General features: G+C 41.6%; 1 protein-coding gene and 1 long non-coding RNA gene across 4 annotated transcripts in view; one reads left to right on the forward strand and one right to left on the reverse strand.

Moving 5' to 3' along the window:
• LOC142046342 (uncharacterized) overlaps positions 1–14,632 on the reverse strand; it is a 934,987-nt gene that overhangs the window by 312,406 nt on the left and 607,949 nt on the right. The gene's annotated exons all lie outside the window — the stretch shown is intronic.
• COL15A1 (collagen type XV alpha 1 chain) overlaps positions 1–14,632 on the forward strand; it is a 282,178-nt gene that overhangs the window by 207,913 nt on the left and 59,633 nt on the right. For all 3 annotated transcript variants that reach the window (XM_032765559.2, XM_032765558.2, XM_032765560.2), the window contains exons 20-25: positions 1,135–1,197; positions 3,040–3,075; positions 3,168–3,251; positions 10,707–10,772; positions 13,059–13,094; positions 14,377–14,439. In XM_032765559.2, the coding sequence (XP_032621450.1) occupies positions 1,135–1,197; positions 3,040–3,075; positions 3,168–3,251; positions 10,707–10,772; positions 13,059–13,094; positions 14,377–14,439 (348 nt within the window). The remainder of the gene's footprint in view (positions 1–1,134; positions 1,198–3,039; positions 3,076–3,167; positions 3,252–10,706; positions 10,773–13,058; positions 13,095–14,376; positions 14,440–14,632) is intronic.

The raw sequence follows: 14,632 nt of genomic DNA on the forward strand, positions 1-14,632 counted from the left end.
GGGATCCCACTGTGGACGCGCTAAACCGATTTTATTAGATCTGTTTTGTAATATCGGTTTAAGCTAATTCGAAATAATCGTGCAGTGTAGACGTACCCTTAGCCTCCCAAGCAACATTTTGAAAATGGAACCTAGGCTTCTAAGTCACTTGGGTTCTTTTGAAAATTTTACCCACTGTTAATGAAGTGCCCATTTGCTTTTCAGTAACATACTCTGCTGGTGGCAGAGAAAAGGTGAGGTGATAAAAGCTTGGCTACACTAGAAATTTCAAAACGCTGCCCCGGTAGCGCTGCGGGAGCACTGTCGCGGGAGCGCTTTGAAGTGTGAGTGTAGTCAGAGCGGCAGCGCTGGGAGAGAACTCTCCCAGCGCTGCACGCAAACCACATCCCTTATGGGTGTAGCGTGCAGCGCTGGGAGCCGTGCTCCCAGCGCTGCCGCTCTGATTACACTGACACTTTACAGCGCTGTATCTTGCAGCGCTCAGGGGGGTGTTTTTTCACACACCTGAGCGCGAAAGTTGCAGCACTGTAAAGTGCCAATGTAGCCAAGGCCGTAGGAACTGTTCTTAATGAAGCAGAAACATCAGTACTATTAAGGTAGTTCATGCTGTACCAAGGAAAAAGAAAAATTTTATAAACTATCATCTTCTAAGTCCTTCTATAGTGTAGAGAATCCAGGATGGCAGCCACAACCAGGGTCATCTGGCAGATTTAGAATCTTTACAGCTTTGTTTTTCTTGTAAGAAATTTTTGTTGAGCATTGTACTGTAAATGCGTAAAAATGCCTTCAAAAACAAATCTACATTTTAAAACTACAGTGCTATCTGAATTCATCTCCTTCACTGAGGGAATCTCTCACTTTGTCTGCTATGTGTGGTGATTCTTGTCTCCCCTGAAACAATGTGGCCAAACATAAAGAAACAAATGCATGAAAGTACAGCTCTGTATATGTCTGCTGCTTTCTTAATTGCTTTATTAGCTGATTGATTTTTTTTAAAAAATGACTGGTTACTGTGTGATGTTTAAAACTTTTCCAATGGAATAACTGAGTAGCTTTCTACAAATCTGATAGAATACCATGGATGCTGCATTGAATTTAAAATTAATAATAGAATATGTATTTCTGTTTTGATAGGGTGAGCAAGGTGCAGATGGAAAGCCTGGATTTCCCGGTGTTGCTGGACGTCCTGGAGATGCAGTGAGTTGTACCACCATACTCTTTCTTTGTGTGATCACATAGCACAGTTGTTCCCAAACTGTAGTCCAGGGACTACCAGTAACCCCGAGAGCACATGGTAGTTGTCCATGGAGGAATGGCTGGTTACACTGTGCTGGCTTTCATCCATGTATCCAGCGACACCAGAAGCTTGAAAATACACTTAATGCTTTCCTGATGTTTTGTTACCATGTAAACAATTAACTGTAATTGCAACAGATATGTCATTCTGTCACCAATGGGAAGGGTGGTATGCACAAAGGAATCTGTATGGTAGGATATGGGCCACACTATGAAAAAAATTGGAGACTCTTTGGTATACCACATTTTTAAATGTATTGGTAAGTTCCTGCTTCTAGAGAAATCTGCAAGCACTAATATTGTTAAGCATTTCTATTGTAAACTGGCAATTAATTCACTCTGTATTGAAACTTGGCAGAAAAGATGTCGTCCTGTGAATGTTTTTTTGATTTGCATATGTTCTAGAATAAAGAGTAATTTTTTTAATTAGAAGAGGAGAAAAATAGAAGCTCACAGGTTTTAATGCTCTTGTGAAAGTGAAATGTTAGAGAACATTTGCCTATAGCTGTTGAAAAATGTGGTTTGATTGCTTTGTGTTTTTAAAAAAAATTAAAACCCACCAAATTATAAATCAATCAGCCAGCTCATGCCTAGCAGTGAGGAGAGGATTTATGGATCCTTGGGAAGCTTTCCAGCACAAGAAAGTTACAGAGAGGCAGACAGTGCCAGATGGCTAGTTGGCCATTGGAAGGGAAGTTGCAGAGGTTGAGGGAGGAGATGGCCTGCCCCAAACCCTGCACCTCATGCACATCCCTACTCCGTATTACTTTAAGCCATTACAACAGTTTCTGTTTCCTACATGGTCATGAGTGATACTTTCTGTTCAGTGTTGACAGTTGCAGCGCTCACGGTACAAAGTGTAGTGAGCTGATGCCATTCTGTGTCAGATGTAGGAACAACTGAGTAAATTAACTCTAAATTTCCTGGCTTATGTTAGTTTGTTAGCAATGTCTCCTCAGCTCAATAGAATTTATTATTCAGTGAAATATTTGCATATTTGTGTGAGGGGCATACATAATCTTGTTGATTGAAAATAGGGCTGGGAAACAGGAAATCTGAGTTGTAAACCTGATTCTGATACTAGTTCACTCTTTAACCTGGGGCACATCACTTAAACCTCTTTGTCTCTCACATTATCTGGGCTGGAACTCCGGCTGGTAAATCCATGCTGATTTTCACCAACTGTAGGTTTGGCTCCCTTGTCTATAAAATGCTACCCACCTTTGTAAGTAACTCTGAGATATAGAAATCAAGTACCATATAACTGCAAAGTATAAACTTATGTTTATAGAAAAAGCAGTATAAACGCTAACAAAAAGTAAGGTTTTGGTTGACTCTTTTTAATACATCAGGTTTCTGACAAAATACAATTTTTTGTGATCATAAAAATGCATAATAGATCAGCATGAGACGCACCTGTGAACCCTTCAATAAATCTCATGCATGGATTCCCTTAGGAAAAAAATGTGAAAAATACTCTCTCTGTTTCCTTTCTCTCTGTTCTTCCAGCCCTCTGTCATACTTGTACGCTGTCAAAGGCAGTAGACATGACTCAAAACATTCAAAACCAATATACAGTTATGGCCTGATCCAAACCCATTGCAATCCAGAGTCCTTCCATCAACTTCATTGGGCTTTGGATCAAGCCCTTCATGAATCATTGTTCTCTGATGGTGGGAGGGAAAGTATTGTCACAACTTCCCCTTGTAAATTGTTAACAGTCCTTTATTAAATTGCATGCAGGGTCCAAAAGGGGACAAGGGTGACACAGGATCCAAGGTAAGATGGGATCAATTTCTTTCTAATTGAATTTCTACTGGGAATTTGATGTTTAATAAACAGTCTTTCCATCTATACGACTATTGAAATAGGGTGAACCAGGACAGGATGGTGCCAGTATTGTTGGACCACCAGGGCCACCAGGACCACCCGGGCCAATCATAGCAGTACCAGAGGTAAGTGTCTTTGTAAAGTGTTAAGAACTTTACTGTCCTTAAAATGTATCTGGAGTTACATGGCAGTGAAGAACAACTGGTGCTGGTGTTGATGTTCGGTTCATAGATACAGTCCTGAAAGGAAAAATCTGCAATAAATATCTACATCTAACCCCCCTCCATATACACACATTTGTCCAATCATAATTTTGGTCATGACCCATGTGTCTCAAATCCAGCCTGTAGGATTATGGGAACACCACACTCCAGCCCTCCACCTCGCAGCCTGCTGACACTGGATTACCTGGAACCCAGGAAGCCCAGCTCCATTGTTAGGCTCTGCCCCAATGTCTGATTGGCAGAGTGCCAGAGCGGCTGACTGGCCCACTGGCCCTACTTAAACCAGCAGCTGGAACAGGAAGCCCTCTGAATAACTGGATTTCACCCTGCTTTGGACTGTATGCCTCCTGCGGCTTGCCTCCTGGCATCTTACTTGTGGCTCCTGACCTCCAGTTTGGCTCCTACCTCTGAACCTCTGGTATTCTGACCCGGTCTGACTCTGGTTCCCAATTCATGGTTCTGATCCCTAGTTTGTCTCCTTCTTTTGACTTCCCACTATTCTGACCCAGCTGACTCCACTTCTGTCTTGACTGTGGATTCTGGCCCCCACTGCTACGTCTGGCCACCCGTGACCCTGCCATGACAAAAAGATGAAAGAGGGCAATAAAATGAGTGAATGTTTGCTTCGCTTAGCATGTCCAGGTGACTCTACAGAATCCATGAAAAATGAAGAAAGATTAACTAGGGAATACAGAACAGGGGAAGCGTAAAGTAATGAGGCCTCTGTAGGTATGTCTACACTGTATTTAGACACCGATGGCTGGCCCATGCCAGCTGGTTTGGGCTTGTGGGGATCAGGCTAAGGGTTTATTTAATTTTGATGTTGCTGTTAGGGCTTGAGCTGCAGTCCGAGCTCTGGGACCCTCACAGCTCACAGGACTGCAGAGCCTTAGTGTCTACACCACATGAACAGACCCTTAACCTGAGCCCCACAAGCCTGAATCAGCTGGCACGGGCCAGCCATGGATGTCTTAACTGCAGTGTAGGCATACCCTGAGTTTCCAGCAATGCCTGGAATCAAATTGCAGTAGTGCCTAGACTCCACCATGCTTTTTACCAGTGTACCATACTGTCATAAATAGATAGCTAAGGGTTAATGTTTCTTTCACCTGTAAAGGGTTAACAAAGGGAACCAAACACCTGACCAGAGGACCAATCAGGAAACCGGATTTTTCAAAGCTCAGGGGAGGGAATTTTTTTGGTTCTTTGTCTTTGTCTGGCTCTCAGCTATGAGAGGGGATCTTTTTCTATCTGTAAGCTTCTCATCTTCAGTTTCCCAGTTGTAAGTACAAAGGTAGCAAAACAATAGGCTTTTATATGTTTTGTTTTGTATTTACATGTGTGTGTGCTGGAATGTTTAAATTGTATCTCTTTTTGAATAAGGCTGTTTATTCATATTTTTCTTTTAAGCAATTGACTCTGTATAATTGTCACCTTGATACAGAAGATATTTTTATGTCTTTTTCTTTCTTTTTTATATAAAGCTTTCTTTTTAAAACCTGTTTGAGGTTTTTCTCTGGTTAAGGCTAAGGAACGAAGGGAGGGGGGAAATCTCTTTGGGTTAGCTTGACTAGGTTTGAATGCATAGCCTCAGGGGAAGAAGGAGGGGGGAAGGTAAATTGCCCTCTCTGTTTTGCATTCAAGGAGTTTAAGTACAGTATCGCCCAGGATAACCCAGGGAGGGGGAGCTGGGGATGAGATAAAGAGGAGACAAGGGGAGGAGGTTGTTTTCCCTTTGGTGTGAGACTCAGGGCTTCTGAGTCTTGGGGTCCCCCAGACAAGGTTTTGGGAGACCAGAGAGGGAGTCAGGCCCTGGAAATTCCTGGCTGGTGGCAGCGATATCAGATCTAAGCTGGTAATTAAGCTTAGATGGTTCATGCTAGCTTCTCAGTTTATGAACGCTAAGGTTCAAATCTGAGTAGGAAGCTATGACACCCCACAAGCCTGAATCAGCTGGCACGGGCCAGCCATAGATGTCTTAACTGCAGTGTAGGCATACCCTGCATTTCCAGCAATGCCTGGAATCAAATTGCAGTAGTGCCTAGACTCCACCATGCTTTTTACCAGTGTACCATACAAACCAAAGAAATAGCCTTTTTGCAGAAGTTGTATCAGCAAGTGTCAAAGAGCATGTTGGTGAAAGGTGGTACAGAGAGCCACACATCCTTTCACAACACACACATTTTCAGTGGGGTTTGCTTAGTCTGTTTCAGGCTTTTAGGTTATAGATAATACTAGTAGGGAAAAAAAAGACCGTAGAAATTTGCATGAACCAAACTGCAAACTGACTACGAAAGTCTGTGGAGTCAATTTGGTATGACATTGGGAATTGGAGAAGCTGTGAATGGCTACAGGAAACTTGTTCACTCAGGAGAGCTATGTAATCTTACCCTCTGAAGGATTCTGTTTGTTTGAGAGAAGGCAGGTGGTTAGCTGCAGTCTGCCAAGGCTTGTAGTCAGAGGTGAGGAATCTGCATGATAGGAGCTAGGCAATAACAAAGTCAGAAATCTAACTCAGACTTTACATTTTATATTGACTAAAGCAACGAGGTTTCTGACAGCGATAACAATTGTGGCGGAAAGTGGGTCCCTAATGATGGTGACCACAGCCCCAAAGGAGTTTGAGTGGCTTCTTTGCAGGATGAGAATGAACATGTTATCTTGAAAGGGGTTCAAAAACCCTGGGTGAATGAAGGAATTAATACTGTGTGTTTCATCCAGTTTCTGCTTTAATTTTTGGCAGCTTTTTTAATAGCCTTCAGGTAAAAGGATGATCTGATGGTGTAGGCCCTGGACTGAGACTCAGGAGATCTATGGTCTTTTCCTAGCTCTGCCACAGTGCTTCTGGGTGACCTTAAGACTTTTAACATCTCTTGCCTTCGTTTGATAGCCATGCCCACTTGAGATGGCTGTGTTGAGGCTCAGTTTGTTAATGTTTGTAAAGGATTATGAGCTCGTTGGCTGGAAGGCACTTATGTGAGTGACGTGCCGAGCATCCCTGAAGCTGACACAGATGACGACGACGTTAGCACGCTGGAGGCCAAGCAGCTTCTCCACACACTTCACAGTTGCCACACTCCACTCATTAATACGGTGATTAACTACTGCCGAGGAAATGTATTGTGTGTCCTCTCTATTATCCAGGACTCCTGTATCAAATACCTTCACTATACATTACTGTAGTGTCCAGGGACCCCACTGTCAACTAGGGCTATGTTATGCTAAGTGCTGTTCAGATACATATATACAAAAACCTAGCTTCTGCCCCAGAGACTTTGTAGTCTAGGAAGACAAATGACATATGAAGTGAGGGAGCGGGTTACAAATAAATGCATTCAACTGTATATGCATTTGCAAGAAACTAGTATTATAAATAGACAAAGTAAATGCTGAGTATCCCCATTTAGCTCTCAACCTAGCCACTAATAGTTGGCTAGGTTTTTTTTGTGGCATTGAAGGCACAGTGAGTTTGGAAAAAGTTGATTCTATAAGTTGATGTAGCCAAGAGACCAGGTGGGACTTGATCTGAGAATAGTAGATATATTTATAAAGATGTATTAACTTTGCTCTAATAGAGGTTTTCTTAGCTAGAGAGTTCTAGCGTCCCTGTACATTTTGCTATTTCAGCTTCACAGGAAAGCATCCTGAAACATCAGTAGCACTGGACACACAGCAGACCTAATGCAAGCAGACATGCCAGCACCATGCCACTTTCTGTCAGTCAGTTTGGCAATTTAAACCCTGGTGCTAGAGCAACATCACAATCATATTCTTTTTCTATATTTCAAACTTTATTACTTGTGTAGTAGATAGATATTACTAGGTAGACAATAGCTGAAGGAAATTGGGCTCTGGTCTTGAAATTGATAATACACGAGCGCCATTCAGTTCAGTCACTGCAGTCTATCAGTTGCAGCACTGGGGCCTTAGGTTGTAATCAATTCAGAGAAGGATCTGTGTGTGTTTGTGTAGTGCCCAGCACAATGGGGCCTCAAATTGTTGTGATTGAAGCCCAGGTGAGCTACTGCAACAGAAATTAATAATCATCGCCCAAAGAGAGTCTCAGTTGTTCAGACATTCCTTTCTTCTGAATTCCTCCTGACATTCACACATTGTTAATCCAAAGCCCAATACAAATGAGTTTTTTTCTCCTAGTTTGTTGTAATTTGCTGATATGAAACGCTAAAATGTGACAAGTAAATCATTTAGGCTATTCTGCTCTGTGAACTTTTATATTTTGGCCATTTTGAAGGGCCAGTAAGTCACACTTGTCCTTTGGTAGAACATTTACACCATTTGTCTTTTCAGTGTAAAACTGTAATTGATGCTTTTCTGAAATCCCGCCCCCACACCTCATAAAGTTCAATAGAAACCATTTTGGGGGGGGGGGGGAGTGAGCAGCAAACTTCCTTTTTCTGTTATTGATCCATCATATTTAATGTCCAAAAAACTAATGAGGAAGGAATGGAGAGAGTCTGATCCAGGAATATAAAGTAAATGTAAATGATTTTTGCATTATGTTCTTTTAGCAATTCTGCCTCTAGCATTTTAATGTCCCATGGGATGAGCAGCTGAAAGCTCCACACATAATGCACTTAAAATCCAAGAATCCATTAACCAGTAAAGCTAACGAATATTGTTGTTTCTTCAACATATTAGTAAAAAAACAAAGTCCCATGTTTTAGGCAGCACTCAGGATATGGTCTTACAAGGCTGACGTGAAATGGCAAGTGGTGTTGTTGCTGCATTATCACTGTGAACGTTGCTTGCAGAACAAACAAAGCAAAAAAACAGGGCAAATGACTACACTTGGTGTGGAATGGAGAGTCCAGGAGCCTGCTATATGATAGGCATCTGTGTACTCTGTATTTTCATATAGCTATAGTATGCTTAAAATGTGTGTGCTTGCCTGGCACACACATAGTGTCTAACTGAGGCTACAGATCGTTTACACTATACACAAATTGTGTGGTCCAAAGCAGGTTGAAATCAATGGGAGTTTTTCCATTGACTTCAATAATCTCTAGATCAGAGCCAAAATGAATGGTTAAATACTGAGTAATTCAAAAGGATTGTGTAACCTCAGGCTCCTGGAATTCTGCCACCAACTGAAGTTATGGCAGAACAAGTGCAAAAGCCGAATGCTTTTATTGCTGTAATTGAAGTAATTAGCACACATCTTCTCCTGTCTGGGAGGACACAGAGCCTGGAATAAGTGGAACCAATGAGATTCTGCTACACTGGGAGCCGGGCTACAGCAAGCTGCACAGGGGTCTGATGCTGCTCTCCTCAGGGGCAGAGTGCTGACACATGGACCTCAAATAGGTTTCCAGGTACATAAATACACATTTCAGCTCCTAATTATTGGCACCCATCTTTGCACATATTGTGGCATATATATTAAAAGGAGGCAGGTAGCAGCATCCATCAAAGAACAACATCCTTTAGGAGGCTGTATCGCACCTGGAGGGCAGTGAATCTGGAGTGTGCCCAATTCATTGTATGTATTAGTGCTCAGTGCTATAAATGTTCCCTGATGTGATGGTCAAAGGAGATTTTTTTTCCCTGCTATTCCTTTTCTGACATGCCCCCTTGCAAACAGCAATTTTCAAAAAGCAGCAAAGAGTCCTGTGGCACGTTATAGACTAACAGATGTATTGGAGCATGAGCTTTCGTGGGTGAATATCCACTTTGTCGGGTGTTTTTCAAAACACCATGTCTGTACCTGGTATAGCAAATGATGGTGATTTGGAGTTCAAGTGCTGGTATTACACAGGATGTATTTTACAACATATGCAGTCTGAATCTGGAGTGGATAGCATTGCTTGCTTAGATGAAAGAATGATATACAAATCAGAAGACAAATTGGACAAGTTAAAGTCTGTGTGAAGACATCTGAGATCAAAGAAGGGATATGTTTTTTAAAGCAAGTAGAACTATCAGGAAGAAAGTAAAAGAATTGAATAAGGATGAGTAATAGGGTTTCTTCTATGTAAAAGGCATATATGGATAGTTTACAAAACCAAGCCGTCACCATCATGCTGTACTGTAACATATGACTGCATTATACAATATGGGGAAAATAATTTCAATCTGTCCAAAACCAAAATGAAATAGGAACAAAATGTCATTAGAGCCTGAATCCTGCAATGAGTTGTGCACAATCAGGGCTTGGCTACAGTTGCAAGTCAGAGTGCATTAAATCAGCCCTGGATGCCGTAACTCCTCAGGTGTCCAAACTGGTAAGGTACTTGGACTCCACGGCTGGAGTGCCCCTGGTAATCCACCTCCATAAGAAGCATGGAGTTCTGCTGTGTTTTGGCTGAAGCACTGGGGTATCAGTGTGGATGACGTGTTGCATTACTGCGCTGTGATTGGCCTCCAGAAACATCCCATAATCCCTTGAAGTCAAGTGGCCACCCTGGTCATTGTTTTGAACTCAGAGGCAGGCATGTGAATATCCCCTTTCAAAGCTCCGTTTCTGACAGCCAGCATGCTTATCTGCTCCAGGACACAAAGCAAACAATTACTGTGGAATGCTGCTGCTGCAGAGGCAGGTGTTTGTGCATGTGTGTGAGAGAGAGAGGTGGGGGGGTGGGGGCTGATGTCAGGGGTTTGCCCCTTCCCCCTGTCTGAACTTACAAGACAGCATGCTGACACACTCTCTGCCCCCCGAAACACACTGTCTCTCCCCCCACATACACACAATACACTCCCTGTCACACTCCACACCCCCATTTGAAAAGCACGCTGCAGCCACTTGCACACTGGGACAGCTACCACACTGCAGTGCTCTCTGTGGCATTGCAAGAACTGTTAATGTGGCCATCCCACTGTGCTTGCAGCTGACAATGTAAACACGTGGCAGCGCTTTCCCTGCTGCTGTCTCCAAGGGCTGGTTTAACTCCCGGCACGTTACATCTACAAGTGTAGCTGTAGCCTCAGACTCCAACACCCACTCAGCACTGAAGCATGGGGTCTAAAGCACTTGTTTTAATCTTCATCCTATAGAGAAAAGATGATCTCAAGTCACAACCCTTCTGTGTCTATTTCCTCATCTGTAACGTGAGGGATTCCTACCTCACGGGGGCATAATGAGACTCAGTTCTTCAATGTTTGTAAAGCACTCTGAGATCGTTACATACAAGGTGTAATAGAAATGCAAAGTAGTGGTATTCCAAATGCACGACACAAAAGGAAAAAACAAAGAATGTTCCCGATAGCCTGGTCTACGTTCTCTATCTCCACTGTTATAATAGGATGTTATAAGCTGTCTGTGCCATCTCTAGAAATGCGTGTACCCCAGAGAACCAATTTAATATTTGAGCTACCCTGTTCTTTGTCCTTATTTTTTAGCTGCTACTCAATGATACGGATGGAATTTCTAATTTTACTGGAGTTAAAGGACTGCTTGGGCCTCCAGTGAGTATATTCTGCTTCATTAAATGCAAGGATTTGTTTCATACTTCATTGCCTCTCTTTAAATACTGTGCAAAGCCCACCTCCCTGTTCTTTAGACACACACACACACACACACTCACTTACTCTCTAACATGTGGAGAGAGATGTTCTGAGAACAGAGTTGGATCCTGTGTTGGTAAACTAACTTCCCTACATTTGTGTAAATGTATTATAAATAAAGACATGAGAGATGGGACAAACTCTGACCCTGAACGACAGATGTCTACCTGACTGGAAGAGGAGAACTGGTGCAGAAAAAAATAAAAGCCCAGAGTCTACTAAGCTTGCATCCGTTTCTAGGACCAGACATTTTATTTGCTCGTTAGTTTGTTTTTAGGGTCCTGAAATGTTCTGATAAGATTTTGCTCCATTCTGCCTGAGGCTAGAACCAGAAATCCTGAACTACTGCAAATGAGACTGTTCTCATGGCATTTCTAGCTGTGATTGAAAGAGAGGGAAATCTTATGAGACAACTATTGATACAAGATTTTGGACTTGTTTTTTTCAGCCAGGAGTTTAGGAGAGTTCAATTAAACATCTGAAATTCTGGATGCTTCTCTGTACTGATTCCAAGCTCCAACAGTTAGATTCACCAGTGTGCTCAGGCTTCTTTGCATCATTGCTTTTATACAAAACAAAGCAGACTTGATTTAAGGTTATATTTTTGGATGTGCTCAATGCTGTTCCCTGCAGGTCCCACCTCCCTTGATAACTAAGCATCATGTGCACAATGACTGGGAATCGCTTGTCCCAAAAGCCCTGTTGTCCCCAAAGCCACATTTGAGGAAGCAGGCTGTGCTAGGGTGGGGATGGGGTTTTTGTTTGTTTGTTTTTTGCTTTTTAATTAAAAAAAAAAACGGGTTTAGAGGAGAAGTCAAGACAGCACATTCATTTTCTATTCACTTTGTGGGAGCTCTGTGGATGCATATGAAGGTAGAATTGGGCCCATGTGTCTTATGGATTTGAGTGGCTCACCTTTATAAACCTTATGGGCAGTGGGTATAAAAGGCTTGGAGGCTAAGCCTCCCCAAATGGGGCAGGAAATGCCAGATGCTCAGAGTATCCTGTTAGAACAATTTATCTGACATAACAAACTGTGTCTTTTATTATTTTCATTGCTTGTGTTGATAGCTCCTGTTACCAAAGTAAAGGTTTAACTCTTGTTTTGAACACAGATGGTTTTATTTAATTGAAGCAAGGGTCAAACTTCTGTCCACCCCTGAAGTGGATTAAGGCTGAATCCTTTCTGAGATTCTGGAAAGTTCTGTTTCAGACTTTGTTAGCCCCTTCGCTGCAACCTGTCATTTGTGCTCTCCTGGCCTTTTTCCACTTGCCCTGTCCAGTGGCCCCTGTAATTGTGGCAGTAGCTCTTTTTTGCAGTCCAGCATTTCTCACAACAGTAGATTCTAACGTAACTTGCACCTTCTATATTGTGCAGCAAAAATGCATTCTGGGTGGTGTATATAGCGCATATAATGTTATATTTCAGTTACAGCTCTGGAGAAGGCATGCTGGGGATCTGGTGGGCCACACTGCATCACTGGGCTCCAGAGGGAAGGAGAACCTTGTGCTTCCCACCCAAGAAATCTCCCTTGCTACCTGTAGTGGACAGCCAGGCCTTAGACCTTTTCCTAAAAAGGAAGGAGAGACAACAGGGGGAGTAGTAGACTGCCAAGCTCACCACGATGACAATACAGATGACTCTTCACACACAGCATAGCCATTCAGCTTTAAATTTGACCCCTGGCGATGGCAAGAGGGACTGGGATGATAACAGTACCTTACTTCCCTCAACAAATCTGCCATTTCCTTTGTGCTCAGCAGAAATCCAAATCAGGTCTCCTATTCACAGTGCAATGGGACCTCTCTATTCTTTGTATAACACCACTGATCCATGAGCTATTTGCTGCTGGCTGGCAGAGGCTGAAGAAGGAGTAAAGTACCGTGATGTCCTTAGGATGGAGGGGGCAGAGTTAAGATATTATGTGGCTGTGCTGTGAGGAAAATGTCACCTAAACTCTCTGTATTTCCTGGGTTTTCCAACATTTGAGAATTAATCTCTAATGCTCTGGAGAGAGCATAGGACAGTGCTGCATGTCTGCAACCTTAAACCACCTTAATGAAGTATTTTGCATATAAATACAGTTAAAAAATGGTTAATGTTCACAAACTAGTAGATACATAGAAACTGTATAATCCATTTTACAAGTCTATAATATGTACTTGTGTGTTTTTTGCATTTTACAGGGGCCAGACGGCAGGCCTGGTCTACCAGGATTTCCTGTAAGTGTTATGTTCTAAGGTTTTAAGTCAGTTTTAAATATGGAAATGAGTTTATTAATGTTTCAGCTTTGGAATCATACAAAATTGATACAAAGCCTGACAAATTCTCAAAGTTCATAAACGTCAAATGGGAGAATGTAAGTCTGAGTAAAACTAGGATGAATGTTAACAAATGCTTTAGAAATAAACGCTTGTTCAATGGAAGTTAAAAGATGCATAATCCATTTTGGTATATAAATTGTATCATATTTATACTTAATATTTGACTTAATTCAATTTAGTGCCATATTTTAAATCTGTAACCAGGTCTGGTAAGTGTTTACTCCCTATAAAAAAGCCCTACAGAATTTATTAAGGGATGAAATCAGTAGTATATTAAAGAAATTACCTTCAAAGGTATAGCATTTAATAGAGAATTATATCCTTTCTATAGGTTTTTTGGCCCATCCTATAATATTCTATAACAGGGACACAATACCCTGTTTAAATTCTATAGGATGATACAAAGAACTCTGCAAAATTAATTCTTATTAAATTCTATAGGGCTTCTCCAAAATGATATAATACCAAAATCCTAGCACCTTAGTGTCATGCTGTCTGTCTATTATTGTGATCAAATTGTAACTCCCTACCAATTTTATTTAGTTTATGGTTTCAGATATAAGAATTTTTCAAAAGTTTCAAAAGCCATTGATGGTTTCAGAGTGTAGGCTTGGGTACAGGATCCAAAGCTCCATAGTCCATAGAAAGAATAATCTAGGCAAAAGGTAGGTCAGGGTTTTGTGGGCTGCATAGAAACAGAGAAAAAGAACGGAGAAGCTTTTAAAAATTAATGTAACAAGTTGTATAAGATCCCTAATTGTTACTAGAATAATTGTGAAGACTTAAATGTCACTCTCATCTGCTTTAGCTGTTAGTTTTGTTCTTTACTGATGCAGAAGATTCACAGAAACTGGAATTCAGCTTTTGCAGGGTAAAAAAAAACAGTTTTCAGTGCACTTTTAAGGGAAATCTGCAACACAAAATGCAAGCCAACCTTTCTCCACAGGACAACTGTAGGGAATAGTTTCTGTAACTAAGTGATGAAGATAGCAGTGGCCTTAGACTAGAGAAAGGAATTCCTGGGACAGTTAAAACTGGAGTGATTCAAAGTTTCAGATCTCCAACTATCTGAAATTAAATTGATCAAAATGTGCTTCCTTATGCTCAACTGGTATCTGAAAAGCTTTTGTCCAAACCAGTTATAAAAGAGACACACAGACTTTTGTTTTTACTCGTTCAGGGCCCAAGGGGACCAAAAGGTGCCATTGGACTGACTGGGTTACAAGGACCAAAAGGACAACGGGTAAGAAGGAATGAGTAGCATCACATGTGCACTAGAGAGATGGATATGCTCAGAAATGTGTTAAAAAATTTACGTCTGGTGGCATTATTCTGTTGCATTTATGGTTTTCATTTTGCTCTCCACAGGGATATTAATGAGTTGCTGCTAGAGTTTCAAAAGAGATTTCAGTGGAAATCAGCAATATTAAACAAAA

This window comes from Chelonoidis abingdonii, chromosome 2 (genome assembly GCF_003597395.2).
Source record: "Chelonoidis abingdonii isolate Lonesome George chromosome 2, CheloAbing_2.0, whole genome shotgun sequence".
NCBI lineage: Eukaryota > Metazoa > Chordata > Testudines > Testudinidae > Chelonoidis > Chelonoidis abingdonii.